The 14,741-nt window shown below is 43.5% G+C and overlaps 1 protein-coding gene across 3 annotated transcripts in view; it reads left to right on the top strand.

The window, feature by feature from the left end:
- The window catches only part of hhat (hedgehog acyltransferase), a 346,318-nt gene that overhangs the window by 298,639 nt on the left and 32,938 nt on the right, over window positions 1-14,741 (top strand). The window contains exon 11 of one of the 3 annotated variants that reach the window (XM_078557119.1): window positions 2,923-3,010. The exons of the other annotated variants lie outside the window; for them this stretch is intronic. Within the exon in view, the coding sequence (XP_078413245.1) occupies window positions 2,923-2,933 (11 nt within the window). The 3' untranslated portion in view covers window positions 2,934-3,010. Of the gene's footprint in view, window positions 1-2,922; window positions 3,011-14,741 lie in introns of those variants that run through there. 3 annotated transcript variants of the gene reach the window in all.

Below are 14,741 nucleotides of genomic sequence, written 5' to 3'. Positions count from 1 at the left end.
AAAGCAATGTCCAGATTTCTTGTGGCCATTTCATCTGCTTAGCTATCTTCTCAAATGAAATAAAGAATGCCTCTACATCCCTTTCCCCAAACTTTGGAACAGCCTGCACAAATTTAAACACCTTCCCGTTGGGTCTTAAGTTGAAAGTAGTCATTTCTATATCAGAACCTTCCTCAATATCTGAGATCTTTTTTTTAACCTTCAGCGTTCTAAACTGATACTCTCTTTCTCTTTCCTTTTCTCTTTCCTCCATTGTTAATTTCTCCATTTCCCTTTGAAACGCTCGTTCTCTTTCCGTTTTCTCTAGCCTTTTCAATTCCAATTCTCTTTCTCTTTCTTTTTTTTCTAATTCAAATGTTTTCACTTGCAACTAAATCTTAGCCAATTCAATTGACTCACTAGCTTCAAGTATCCCTTCCAATTTCAAAGACTGTACTATTACTTCAATTATGTCCACTTTCTTTGCCCCTGCGATTAAACCTAACTGCAACTCCTAACTGCAACTTATCTGCCAATTCTGTTAACTGACCCTTAGTTACTTTTTGTAAGCCAATCAGGGTTATATATTCTACTCCAAGAAAAGCTTAGCAATGGTTAAAGCCATATTTGCAGTCTCACCACTTTAAAATCCCTCAACACCAACCCCTGAGTTCAATGTTCTTCTCATATTCATAGCCTTAAGATTCACCAACTCCAAGCTAATCAAGGAATTTCAAAAATCCTGCTAAGAACTCCCAATTTTGTTGTGATACGGTAGGCGGTATTTGCCAGGCTTACCAAATCCACAAAGGAACTTTGGCCACACTATCACAATGGCTTTGCAATTTGTATTTATTACGAGAAGGTTTGTGCACTGAATTCAGAAGTAATGGGTCCACTAACACCTTTGAAGATTTTAAAAACTAAATTAAAACATTTATTAATATAAGAAAAGAGTTAGAACACATACACAAGATAACAATTACATGGTTACTTAATATTATAACAATTCCCAAAATTCCTAGTTAACCAGACTCCCAACTACATAGCCCCTTTAAGCCAACAGTCCAAAATAGGTATTAAATTTATATAGACAATCCAGCAAGGCTACCACAAGCACCCACTCGACAGTGGAATTCCAAATGTTTTTAACACAACTTTGGTTATTGGAAAAGCAGACTCCTGCAAAGTGGCTAGAGGCTTTTCCCCAAGCCTGTTTCATATGGCGTACCTTTCAGATATTACGCGGCCACACCCATAGCCTTCCAATCCTTCTTTAAATATTTTTCTTCCTCTTTAATCTGTAAATCCCGTTGTTCCCCCATGCCTTTGGAATTTACTGTTCCCATAATGTTGTCATTATGGTCAGCACTTTTGGAAAAAATCAATGTAATAACCTGCCTTATTTACCTTGTTAGTTGTAAGTATCCTACCATGTCTCTTTGAAAACCAGACACCTCTCCATTTATCTTAAAATGCAAATTTCATTCACATCCGATCTGCTGAGACTTTACTCTAGTTTATTCATCAGCATTTCACATGCCCTTTTACACCTAACTCTTTTGATAATTTCAACCTTGCAGTCTATCTGTCTCTAATTTAATTAAATCAACCACACAGAACCATCCACACACACACAACCATAAGCCTACTTTGCAATACTCAACAATAATATTATGAAAAATATGATAGTTTTGTGACAGCTTCCAGACAATTGATATGCCGCCCATTGCATTGGGAGATTGGAGACCGACTTGAAAATCCCAGTCAGCCTCCTTAATTTACCTTTGACAAGGCTCTTAATGAGCATAATTGACTGCTCACCTCATGTGGGCGGGTGGTCCTGCCAGCCCCAAAACCACCTTAGTCAAAATGGTCAACATGGGGGATGGGGTTGGGAAACCAGACCCCAGCCAGTTTCTGGTATTTTCGAGCCCTGTCTGCCTCCATCCCTAATCTTGGCAGGGTCCAAACATCCTGCCCTTACAGTCAAGTTAAACTGAGAAATAAATTGAATACACCATAGAATCTGCTTCTAAAGGGAAGCATATTTCTGTTTTTAACGCAGGGATTCATGCACGATTTCCAATTGATAATAACCTATTTCAAAATAATGAAGGAGCTTCATCATAGGGCTCACGTTGATAACTTCTTGATATATGTTTGCTGGACTTCCAGAGACATCTTTATTTCTTAAATGCTGATTCACAAGCCCACTGTTGCATAGTACGTGTGCATGTTTTTACATTCATAGTTGATGTTAATCTTATTGGTTCGGTACTGGTACCTTCTGTAAGATTTGGTCCAGGGTCATGTATTATTTGAGGAGTTAGAAGTGGCTTATTGAGAAGCGACAAAGCAATAGTTCAAATACATCATATAATCAAAATAAGCAGACATACGACCTGTAATAGGTGAGGACGATTTACCAGTCCCGGATTGGACAGACAGATGAGGCTTAGATAAGAAGTAGGAGCAGGAGTGGATCGTACAGCAGCTTAATCCTGCTTTGCCATTCAATATGATCACACCTGATCTTCTCAACTCCCATTTTCTCACCTGCTCCCCCTATTCCTTAATGGCCTGAAGCACCAAAAACTATCTATCTCATCCTTAAATATGATGATAAATAAATAATGAAGCAACCACGACTATCAGGGTTAGGGAATTGCAAAGATTCACATCCCTCTGAGTGAAGAAATTTCTCCTCATCTCAATCCTAAATAATATCAACCCCTTATGCTGAGAATATGCCCAGTGATCTAGATTCTCCAGCCAGGGAAACAATCTCTCTGTGACTTCCCTGTCAAGCCCCTTCAGCCCCTTTCAATGAGATCACCTAGCATTCTTCAAAGAATATAGGCCCAATTCACTCAGCCTCTCACCAAAGGACAACCATGATTTGATTTCTGTATCTTGCAGTAACTATCTCTTCTCCTTCAGTTCCCTCTTGATCTGGATGGACGTGTTAAGCTGAAGCTAGCATGGATTCACTTCGGCCATTAAAGCTGACCAAGATGTTAAGCATGGATCCTTCTCGAGGGAGCTTTTCCTCTATTCAATGTGATCTTTTCCTCCTCAGTTGCTCGTTTACATACTTTATTTTAGGGATGTTGGTGGATACTTTAAGCTAAAGTTACATCTTCCCATTCAATGACTTAATTACTAGGGTACAGGTATACGATATGAGCCTCTTCCACTCCAGCCCCCAGGAAATGAGGTTACCCACTTGTCTATCCCTTGAATGAACATCTTCTATCCTTCATCCAGACAGTTTGTTGTAGATACTGTGCGTGACTCCTTTCAGGAATACCTACAGAAACACATGTTCCTGGAATTATATCCTTGACTAGATAACAGCTTGATGAAAAGGCTTTATTCAGAAATTGCTGCAGAAATTGTCTTCTTGGGAACTAGGAGGGGAGAGAGAGAGAGAGAGCTCTATTTTTATTGTATTAAATTAATGTCTTCAGCTTTAGACAGCATTTTCTTACACTACATTAAGCCAGTAGCAACAAAATTATTCATCTTTGCACATGTTAGAGTATAAAGAATAAAAAATTGCTGGGATTGTTCTTGATTGGTGTCTTTTGATAATTGGGGTCTCCTAGTGAGACAAACGTCCCAAGCAGTTAGCCGGATAGAAGAACATAAAGAAAGAATCTGAATTAAATAGCATCTTGTATTCCACAGCACTTCACAACCAAAAAGTTAATTTTGAAGTCCAGTTATTTTTATGTTGACAAACTAGTCAGGCAGTTTGCTGAGAATACAGTCCAACAAACAGCAAATGAATGAATGACCAGATAAAAATAGAAATTGCTGGAAATATTCAGCAGGTCTGGCAGCATCTATGGAGAGAGAAACAGAGGACAGGATTTTACGCGTCGGCGGGTGGGGCCCGCTCGCCAACGCGTAAAATGACACGCGGTGACGTCGGGGGGAACTCCTAACGACACCGCGCCCCATTTAAATTTTCAGGAAGGTGGGGGCGCAGCGAAATCAGCTGCGTTCTCTATCTTTATCAAAACCCTTCATGATTTTAAACACTTCCATAAAATCTCTCCTTAACCTTCACTGCTCTAAAGACGACAATCCTAACTTCGCCGGTCTCTCCACATAACTGAAATCCTTATTCCTGGTGCTATTGCCCATAGCTTTGCACAATTTCTTCTTTCAAGCACTTATCAAATTCTCTTTTAAAAGTTATTGCATCTGTTCGTGAGGTTTTTTAAAAATCATAGAAGATTATTGGAATACGGAATAAGGAAAACTGATGTGAGCCAGTAACCACAGGGCATAAATTAAACAGCATCAATAGTAAAAGCCAAGATGTTTTTCTTTTACAGATGGGTTTTTTAGGACAAGGCCATTGACAGAGGCAATTAAGTAATTAAAGGACCTGCCCGTCCAACCTTAAGGCGCAAATTAGAAAAAGCATGAAACCTCATCCACAGGCAGGTTGACGTTTCGTGTAGCTTTTAAAAATTTTTAATAAAGTTTTTGTGAAAATTATGGACATGTCCCAACTCATGTGACATGAGGGGAAATGTTAGGGAAATTTTATTTTTCTATTTTTAGGTTTTTGACATTTAGAGCCGATCTCCCTGAGGCTGCACTTAGCCTCAGGGAGATGAGTGCGCTCTTTCATGCGCAAGCGCGAAAGAGTGCACTCCCGATTTTGGGATTCCTCCCCCGCTCGCATAGGAAGTGCATAGCACTTCTGTGCAGATGTCACACTGGGCGGGCCTTAATTTGCCTGCCCACGTAAAATGGCGATTGGGGGTGCTGATCGGAAGCGCGCCTGTGCGTGCCCGCCATTCAACTTCCTCCCCCAACAGGAGGAAAATTCAGCCCAGAGTTAACGTGCTGGAGACACGTAGAGGGAGCCAGGAAATGTCCTGGCTCAACCTGCCCGCCTCGGGAGAAAGTGCCAGCAAAGACCGGATTTTTGTTTCGGGGGGCGGGGTGGGGGACAGTGCTAACAGGAGCCTGCCATCCCTGGAAAGGGCTCGGAGGTGGCCACAGGAGCTTCTGGATGCCAAGGTGGGTTTAAAAGGTCTATCTTGGTGCTTTGGGAATTCGTCACAGTTATAATAAAAACAGCAAGTCCCTCTAACCCTCACCGGACACACATCCTTAGCCCCACATATTCCTCATGCCCCATTTCTGCCACCTTATGCTCCTCCACCTACCTTCCATGGCCCCTCATACCCTCCATGCCAAACTATAGCACTTCCATGCCCATTCACGCACTATACACTCTGAGGATATGAGGGACAGTGAGGGGTGGGTTGGGGGGCATACGTTGGTATGGGGGTGTGAAGCGGCATAGGGTAAGACCTTTTGAACTTAACTTTCAAAAGGTTCCCTCACGACACCTCTGAGATGCCACAAAGTGTGAGTCTTTTAAAACTGAATATTGTGGACTAAGAGACTATCCTCACTATGGAGCTGGCCAGGCCGGGAGTGCAGGTTGCAGGCTTGCAACCTTCAGCAGCCCACACTGTTAACCCATACTGGTGAAAATTGGAAACCCCAGGAATGGGGCCGGGAATCCTGGAATTGGGCCCCAACCACTTTCACACCTCCATGGAGTCTCCCAGACTTCATGAAATCTGGCCTAAATTTTCAAGTTACCTTTAATCAGAACTGGGAAAACTTAGAAGTGTAATAGCTATTAAGTTGGTGAAATGGGGGAATTTGGAAAAAGAACAGAAGGGAAGGCCTGTGAATAGAGCAGAAGATGAGAGACATTAATTGACAAAAACATTTGTTGGGCGGAGCCAAAAGGAATGGTAATAGGATAAGTAAAGAAACAAAGGATGGGTCCAGAGGAGGTTGTGAATGGCAGAATAATGAACAGTGCCACCCAAGAGCAAAAGTGAGAAAAACAAGATAAAGGTTGATACATGCAAAGAAAAGGAAACAAAATGGGGGAGCAGAGATGACAGCCTGAAATTATTGAAGTCAACGCTGAATTCAGAAGGCTGTAGAGTGCATAATTGAAAGATGAGGCGCTGTCCTTTGAGCTTGCATTGAGCTTCATTGGAATACTGCAGTAGGCTGAGAACAGTGATGTCAGCTTGAGAGCAAGGTGGAGAATTAAAATGACTGGCCACCAGATTCTCAGGGTCACATCTGCAAGCTGAATAGAGGTGTTCCGCAAAGCGGTCACCCAATCTGCAGTTGGTTTCCCCAGTGTTGAGAAGACCACATCCTCAATAGCTGATGACAGTATTTGTAGCATTTTCTGTTTATATTTCAGATTTCCAGTCTCCATGGTATTTTACTCTTGAATGGCCCGATAATTGTGTTCGTGGCAGTGTTGATTGAGAGAAAAATGGTGATCTAAAGAACTCCTTCTTCTACTCTGAATAGTGCTATAGGTTTGCATATGACCACAGGAAAGCAGATGGGGCCTCAGTTTAACAGCTTATCCGATAAACTGCCTTTATTCAGTACTGCATTGAATTGTTAGCCTAGATTGTGTTCTTAAAACTGTAGGTGAATCTTAAAGCTACAATTTACACCTCAGGCAAGGTTTTTTCTATCTTATAGGTGCCATGGTCTCACTTCAATTTTAGTTTGCTTCCAATATATTTATCCACAGCATTCTGAATCTTGAAGTAGTCTCTTTATTAATGGTTTGAATATATTCTGCAACTTTACATTATCCTATTTTAATTCCCTGGTTGATCAGCTGTATGCTAATATCCCACTCCATCTCAACTCTAGCAATGGTTTTCCCCTTTAGCCTTGGTCCCACCATAGCCTCTGTTCCCTATCCACTAACTCCATTCCCCTTCCAGGTTCTTGGTCACTGCCTAAGGCTGAAACAGGTTGTTTGCACTCCCACCATCCTATTTGACTGAGCTGAGCATTCAGCTCCATCTCCCTTTTGTCACCAAGCTGCTTACTTCCACCTCCTGCCTCAGCCCATCTGTGGCTCACCCATGCTTTTGTTTCCCCTGAACTCGATTATTCCAGTGGTCTCCTGGCTGGCCTCCCATCTTCCACCCTTCATAGACTTCAGCCTTTCTGAACTTGAACTCAGCCAAATCTCTTGCTGCCTGTATCTTAACTCACAGAAACTCCTGTTCATCCATCACCTCTATGATTGGTAGCCTACATTGGCTCCTGGTCCAACAACACCTCGATTTTAAAATTCTTATCCTTGCATTCAATTCCCTCCAAAGCCCATCTCCACCGTCTCTCTGTAACCTCCCCCAGCCTACAACCCTCAGATTTCTATATTTCCAGTTCTGGCCTCTGTGCATCCAATCTCCATCACCCCACGATTGGTGGCAGTGCCTTCAATCTAATCTTTGAAATTACCTCTCTCCACCACTCTTTAAGACATTTCTTAAATTTTACCTTTGACCAAGCAGTTGGTCACTTATCCTAATGGCCCAAAACTTCTGATAAGAGTTGGAACCTCTGTGTCCGACTCTGATCAGACAGAAAACTACCCACTTACCTGCATATGATGAAAAGGCTCCGAGTTCCAATAGAGGATACTGCAGAACTCCCTCAGCGCAGGTATCTTCACAGAGAGCAGCGAAGAGAATCTGTGCAGAAGTCATGCAACCTTTTTACAGCACTGCCCTATTCTGGTTAGTGGTTAAAGGAGGAGAGGGGAATTGGGTTGTGGGGCTAGTCAGGTCGGGTCAGGGGGTCTGTGGCGTTGGGATCTGGGTGGAGGGGAGTCGGGGTATGGGGCTAGTCAGGTCGGGATATAGGGGGAAGCCGGGAAGTCAAAGGTTGGAGGAAGGGAGTCGGAGGCCAGGTGGAGGGGATTGGGGTTGTGGGGCTAGTCCGATCTGGTCGGGGGGAGGGGTATGGAGTCGGGGCTGGGTGGAGGGGAGTCAGGTTGTGGGGCTAGTCAGGTTGGGTTGGAGGGTATTAGGGGGTCAGGGGGGTTAGTCGGGGTTCAAGCAGGGAGTCGGGGATGTCAGTTTGTATAGCTACCCAGGAGTTAACCTAGGATTTTTCAGTCTAACATTTCCTGAGTAACTATCCAGGTAAGTAAGTCGGAACCATCCAAAGTCTCCGACTCTAATTCAGAGTTGGAGACCTTTTCAGAGGGTCCCAAGGAATTTCCCATGAGAAGTTCAAACTTGCTGGGCAATTCCCATGGAGCCATTGCTTCAAGACTTCTGCAGGCTCCCGAAGCACATCTTGTGGGGTACGTCCAGTCTCCAACGATCCATGGATTGGAAGATCTAGGCCAATACCTCATTATGCTGCTCTGACAACGTTTTTATCTTACAACGCTCCTCTGAGATGCTTTCGGATAATTTGCTAGATCAAAGGCTACAGACACACAACTCATCGCTTAAGGAAGTGTCCAGCACTCATAAAGGAATTTAATTCCTTTTCCTCAGTTTACTTCCTCCGTGTCCCAATCAGTGGATAATTAAAGTTTTTAGATTCATGTTATTTCTACCCTTCTTCATGATTTATCTATAGCAGGCTTGTCCAACCTTGTTGCGCAAGGGCCACATTTCTATTTTTTTCTCACTCAATGGGCCGATGAACACATTTTGGAAAGATAAGGTTTGGCACAACATTAAACATGAATTTCAAAAAAAAGTTGAGGCATGAAGGAAAGAAACAACTTGCTGAGCAAACATAAAGCAATGAGAAAGCAATAAAATGATAATTTTTAAAAATAGTAAATAATAAAGATGACCATTACAGCGTGAGAGGGTCAGAGTGTGTGTGTCCGGCTCACTCCCAGTCTCAGGGTGTTCATTCAGTCACTCTCCCCCACTGTGTGAGTGGGTGTGAGTATGTGTTGGTGTGTGGAGGTGAGGGTGAGTGAGAAACCTGAGACTGGAAGTGAGCCAGATACATACAAGCACACACACTCACTGCTTCTCTCACACACAAACTCTCTCTCTCTCACATACACACATTCACTATCTCTCTCACACACACACTCCATCTCTCTCGTACACGCATACACTCTCTCTCACACACACTCGCACACACACTCTCGTACACACACTCTCTCATGCACGCACTTTCTTGTACACGCACACACTCTCGTGCACACACTCTCGCACACAACTCTCACCCACACTCTTGCACACGCTCTCTCTTGCACACTCTCTTTCACACTCTCTCTCTCTAGCACACACTATCTCTCGCACACGCTCTCTCACACACACTATCACACACACACTCACTTTCTCTCGTGCATACAGAATCCATAGACATCTTCATCAGCAGATGCAGAGAAAAGGGCACATCCTGTGATTTTTTTCAAAAACAGAGCTAGCAGACAGAATTGTTGAGTTGCCAATTGCTAGGTGAATTATAACAACACAATAATGCCTTTGTGGTATCTGAGGATACCAGCTCAAAGCAGATGTAATGAGGTGTATAGAAACACCAGAATAATTATCGAGCACACCACTGACATGTTGAAGCAGCACTTCCGGTACCTGGATCAATCTGACAACTTTGTACAATATATCCTGGCCAGAATTTCATTAATCATGCACACCGCGCAACCCTTGCAAAGAAACATTTTCATAGTGGTCCCAGAAGAGGAAGTAGGAAGACTCTCTAAAATAGCAAGAGGAGCAGGAATACTCTAAAGAGGCAGTGGAAGAAACATTTCTGCCAACTGTGATTCACGAAGATTTCATAATGGAGATGTCTTAGAAATAATTAACAATCCTGCTTGATTATTTACACATCCTCAGTGGCCATGTATGCCTTCAACTATACTTTTCTAGCTTTTCCACAAATCACTTGATCTGATTAAAACCTGCTGTCAAACCTCTGCAGAAACCCTCTCTACACATGTGTGGTAATCTGAGGTGTAATACATCTTTAAGATAATGTGAGCAGATTGACCACATGACTGTAAGACCCAATAGCTGTGTAGCGTGGGGCTACCATGTTAATGTTAGTCTAGGGTGGGGACTGGTTGGGGAGGCATACATCATGTTAATGATCTGCTGTTTGTGTAAATAAATAGCATGTGCTTCATTTCATATTGGTCTCTGCGCCTGCAGTATATTGTAATGGACTCACCTGCCGACAGATAAGCTTGCAACCGGCTGGTGAGCAAAGCGACCCTGTAGTAGAACATAACAACTGGCAACGAGGCAAAACATGACCAGTTGACAAGACCAAGGAAGGCTGCGAAAACTCAGCTGTAGTAAATCAGCTGTGCCTTGCAGGCCGATTGTGAGTACAGCCCTCACCATAGTCGTCGAAGTTATCTCCCCACACTATGCCACAATTTGTCCGCATCGAACCATTTGGTCAGACCACTGCTGATTTGTCAGATTATATTGAACACCTCGCATTTTTCTTTTTGGCTAACGATCTATCAAGGGAGGAGAAGAGACGGGTGATCCTCGTATTGACAAACAACATACGGCCTAATTTGTAGTCTAACGACACCCAACACCCCAGATTCCAAGAGCTTTGATGAGTTGGTGAACCTTGTGAAAAGCTGCTTTCAACCAAAACCCTCGATGACAACACAGCGTTTTAAATTCAATTCAAGGTGTCGTGCCCCTGGAGAGACAGTCGCTTGCTATTGTAGCAGCCTTAAAACAACTGACAGCACTGTGAGTTCGGGACATCGATTAATGACATGTTAAGAGACTGATTAGTGTGTGGGATTGACAAAGACACCATTCAAAAAAGGTTAAAAGCAAAATACTGTGGATGCTGGAAACCTGAAACAAAAACAAAAATAGCTGGAAAAACTCAGCAGGTCTGACAGCATCTGTGGAGAGGAAGACTGTCTTCCTCTCCATTCAAAAAAGGATGTTGTCAAAAACAAATTTAGACTTAAGCAAGGCGTTGGAGTTGGCGCTTGCAATGGAAAGCGCAGTCAGAGACTCAGAAGAAATCAAGGGAGCGCAAAGTGGCACCATTCTTCGCATCAGGAAGGAAGCACAGGTTAGAAATGGCACGGAAGCACAGGGCATTGCGGAAAGGCGGGAAACAGCTGCCATTAACAGACCAGCAAAAAGCAATGGCTTAACGGATAAAAAACAACATTAATAATAGCAGAATTGGAACCAGAAACCTACAAACGAATGACAATTTAAATAAACCAAGTGTTTCCACTGCCATCACAATGGGCACATTATGTAATATTGCAAAGAAAGATTGAGGCAAATTTTCAAGCAAAAAGGAAAAAGTGAAATTTATGTAATGGAGGAGCCAGAAGACACAGAGTCAGATATTTACTCGCTACACAACTTAAAAATAGGTAAAACAGAGCCAATCTACGTGACAGTAGAAGTCAACAGAAAACCCTTTTGATGGAGGTGGATACAGGCACATCCACAACAGTCACAGGAGAACACACGTTCAAGTATTTGAATGGAGGAGGCCACTCACTAAAGCTGGAAAACTCAGATGCCAGACTAAAGACATATACTGGCGAAAACATGCGAGTAAAAAGTATATGTAAGGTTCCAGTACAATATGGAAGCCAGTCTGCTAATCTACCCCTCATGGTGATAGCAGGCAAAGGACCGAGTCTCCTCAGAAGGAACTGGTTAAGAGAAATCAATCTTGAGCGATTACTGAGATCTCAATCAGGAGCAGGAAATGTTGCCGTTTGGGAAAAGGAGCATGTAAAGACTCAACGAAAGGAACTCGTAGAGCTGATGCTTCACGACAGAGTTGGAGTTGAAGTCAGTAACCTCCAAAAAGAAAAAGAAAACCTGCTGAAGGACTTTCACATTATGCAAGATTCCCTTAGATCCCAATTTGTGCCACTAAAAAGTTATGAGCAAGAACAGAAAGAATTCTGCATATCTCTGGCCAAGATGAAGAATCAATTAGCTGAGAAAGCACAACAGTACTTAATTCTCCAGGAAAGAACTAACAAATATAAAAAAGAAATGGAAGAACTGAAGAATCAGCTACATGGAAGCCAAGAAGCTTTAAAAATAGAGACCCCTGAGTTTTCAAAGGAGCTGACAGTTGAGGAAATGCTGGAAGACTCAACCACCAAGTTCACTCAAGCTGAGCTCGTACCTGAGCCTAGTCTGGCCAATAGGGAAATTGAAGAGGAAGCCAAGATGAAAGTCAGCGCTGCCAAGAGGAAAACACATCAAAAGAAGACACATAGAAAGAGAAAGCAAAATTACTAACAAGACCTCGAAATTTTTTTTACACAACAGGAAGCTGATCATTTCATGTTGCATTTAGCCTTGCCCAACATCCTGATTCTCAGAACCTGCCTCACAGTTGCCTTTCATATTGTTGAACTGGGAGGGGCAGAAGGAGTGTATGTGATGGGGCCCAAAAGAGGATGAAAACATTCCCATTGGAGCCTACATCACAGGTAGAAGGAACTCCTCTTGCTTTGGAAGTACCTGTAGGACCCATAGAGCCTGAGAGAGTCAAAGAGGCAAATTTATAGGTTCCTACTGGGGAACCTAGTGGACAGACAACTCCTGAGAGGAAGGCCTCAGATAAACCATCCGAAGTCGTAGAACTACGACAATCAACACATTTGTAAAAGCCTGCTGAGAGACTAAATTTGTAAATATTTCATTTTTGTAAATAGTTAATATATTGTAAAATATACTTTCAAGTAAAGGGGGAGGGCTGTGGTAATCTGAGGTGTAATTCACCTTTAAGAAAATGTGGGCAGATTGACAACATGACTGTAAGACCCAATAGCTGTGTAGCGCAGGCTACCATGTTAATGTTAGTCTATAGTAGGGTCTGGTAGGGGAAGCACACATCATGTTAGTGCTATGTTGTCTATGTAAATAAATAGCACGTGCTTCATTTCATATTGGTCTCGGCACTTGTAATCGACTCACCTGCCAACAGATAAATGTGCAACCGGTTCATGAGCAAAGCAACTCCGTAGTAGAACGTAACAACATGCAACCATTTTAGCATTACTAGATTTTTAATACCATGCCAGTATTATTTGTTACCATGGTACGATCCCTTGCTGGCAGAATGTGATGTAGATGTCCCAGTGCAGGATCACATGACAATTGAGGCTGGCTACTGTATATGCTTAGGAGGCTTTGGAATCATGGTGGTCCTGATCTCCTGGCAACTTCAACCTGTGTAACCAGTGTCATTTGAATTACTGCCCGGACAGCCTGCATGCATAGCATGCAGACACTGGAGGGGATCGACTGGAGATTCCAGATCATTGATGTACCATCATCCAAATCCATTCCTGCCATGTTTCTGCCGTATGGCATTCTATTGATTGGATAGTAGATGTAATGACAACTACGAGATCAATTGATTTCAAATCACTCCATGGCCCACCCCTATCAATCACTGTGACCTCCTCCAATCCTCTGAGGTATCTGTGCTGCTCCAGTGCTGTTCTCTTGCACGTTCCAATATTAATTGTTCACCATTGGCCACCCTCCTTACAATGACTAAGCCCAGGGCTCTGGGATTCCCTCCTAAGTCTCTCTGTCTCAAAATGCTCCTTAAAACCTGGCCTTGGAGGCTGTTGTGGAGCAGGTCAGCGTGGCTGGTAACCGCACCCGAAATGCCACCCAGTGCAGGAAGAGGATGAATGATCTCATCCGCTCCGCCAGGGTAAGCCATCCTTTAACTCCCTCCAATATCAAACTCTCATCATGGCACCACGCACTCAAACAGCTACTCTTGGCAGGAACCTTACGGAACCATTAGCGAGGGACACATATCAACACTCATTCTCTCACCAAGACCGTCACATCACCACCATCCCATTTATCATGTTGCTCATACTCCATCCTCTGGCCCTTCTGGGGAGGGCCTATTTGAGTGCCGCAGCACTGTGGTGCTCCTGGGGACAATGTAGACAAAGAGCAGGAGCAGACCAACCCTACAGCCCCAGCAGTGTGGCATTCATCGGAACAAGACCAGTGCATCACCATGGCAGGTAGGCTATGTATGTTCCACTCACCATGGAGTTACCATCAAACTGAGGACCGACTTGTGCAAGCTGCCCTTTTCAAAATGGCTTTGAGGCCGACATAATTTCCCACTGGTTTGATGCAAGTTTGGAAGGCCTGACAAGATTCCAGCGAGCAGCTATTTTAATGAGCATTCATGACATATTAATGAATGCAAATGGTGTTCACGCCACTGGTCGGTGGGATAACTGACCCGCCATAAACACACCACTGGGAGAATTGCAAGCTGTTTTTATGATGGCTGATTTGCATTTTTTGCCTGCTGCTGGATTCTCTGCTCCCACCCAGCCCGAATCCCGCCATGGGCAGGATGGGAAAATTCCACCCATAGTTCCAAGTCATGATGGTGAGTGGCTGAGGGGAACTTCCAGTTGGTGGTGTTCCCACGCACCTGCTGCCTTGCCTGTTGCGGCTTTGGAAGGTGCTGTCGATGGAACCTTGGTGAGTTGCTGCAGCGCATCTTGTAGATGGTACACACTGCTGCTACTGTGCATCAGTTGTGGAGGGAATGAATGTTGAAGATAGTGGATGGGGTGCCAATCAAGTTGGCTTTTCTGGATGGTGTTGAGCTTCTTGAGTGTTTCTGGAGATGCACTCATCCAGGCGAGTGCAGAATATTCCATCACAATCATGACTTGTGCCTTGTAGATGATGGACAAACTTTGGGGAGTCAAGAGGTGAGTTACTCGCCACAGGATTCCTAGCCTTTGACCTGCTCTTATAACCACAGTATTTATGTGGCTAGTCCAGTTCAGTTTCTGGTCAATGGTAAGCCTCAGGATGTTCATAGCAGGGGACTCAGCATTGGTAATGCCACTGAATGTCAAT

Source organism: Cetorhinus maximus, chromosome 14 (assembly GCF_964194155.1).
Source record: "Cetorhinus maximus chromosome 14, sCetMax3.hap1.1, whole genome shotgun sequence".
Classification (NCBI taxonomy): Eukaryota; Metazoa; Chordata; class Chondrichthyes; order Lamniformes; family Cetorhinidae; genus Cetorhinus; species Cetorhinus maximus.
The sequence above is the reverse complement of the archived record's forward strand: the minus strand, read 5'-3'. Positions and strand labels throughout refer to the sequence as shown.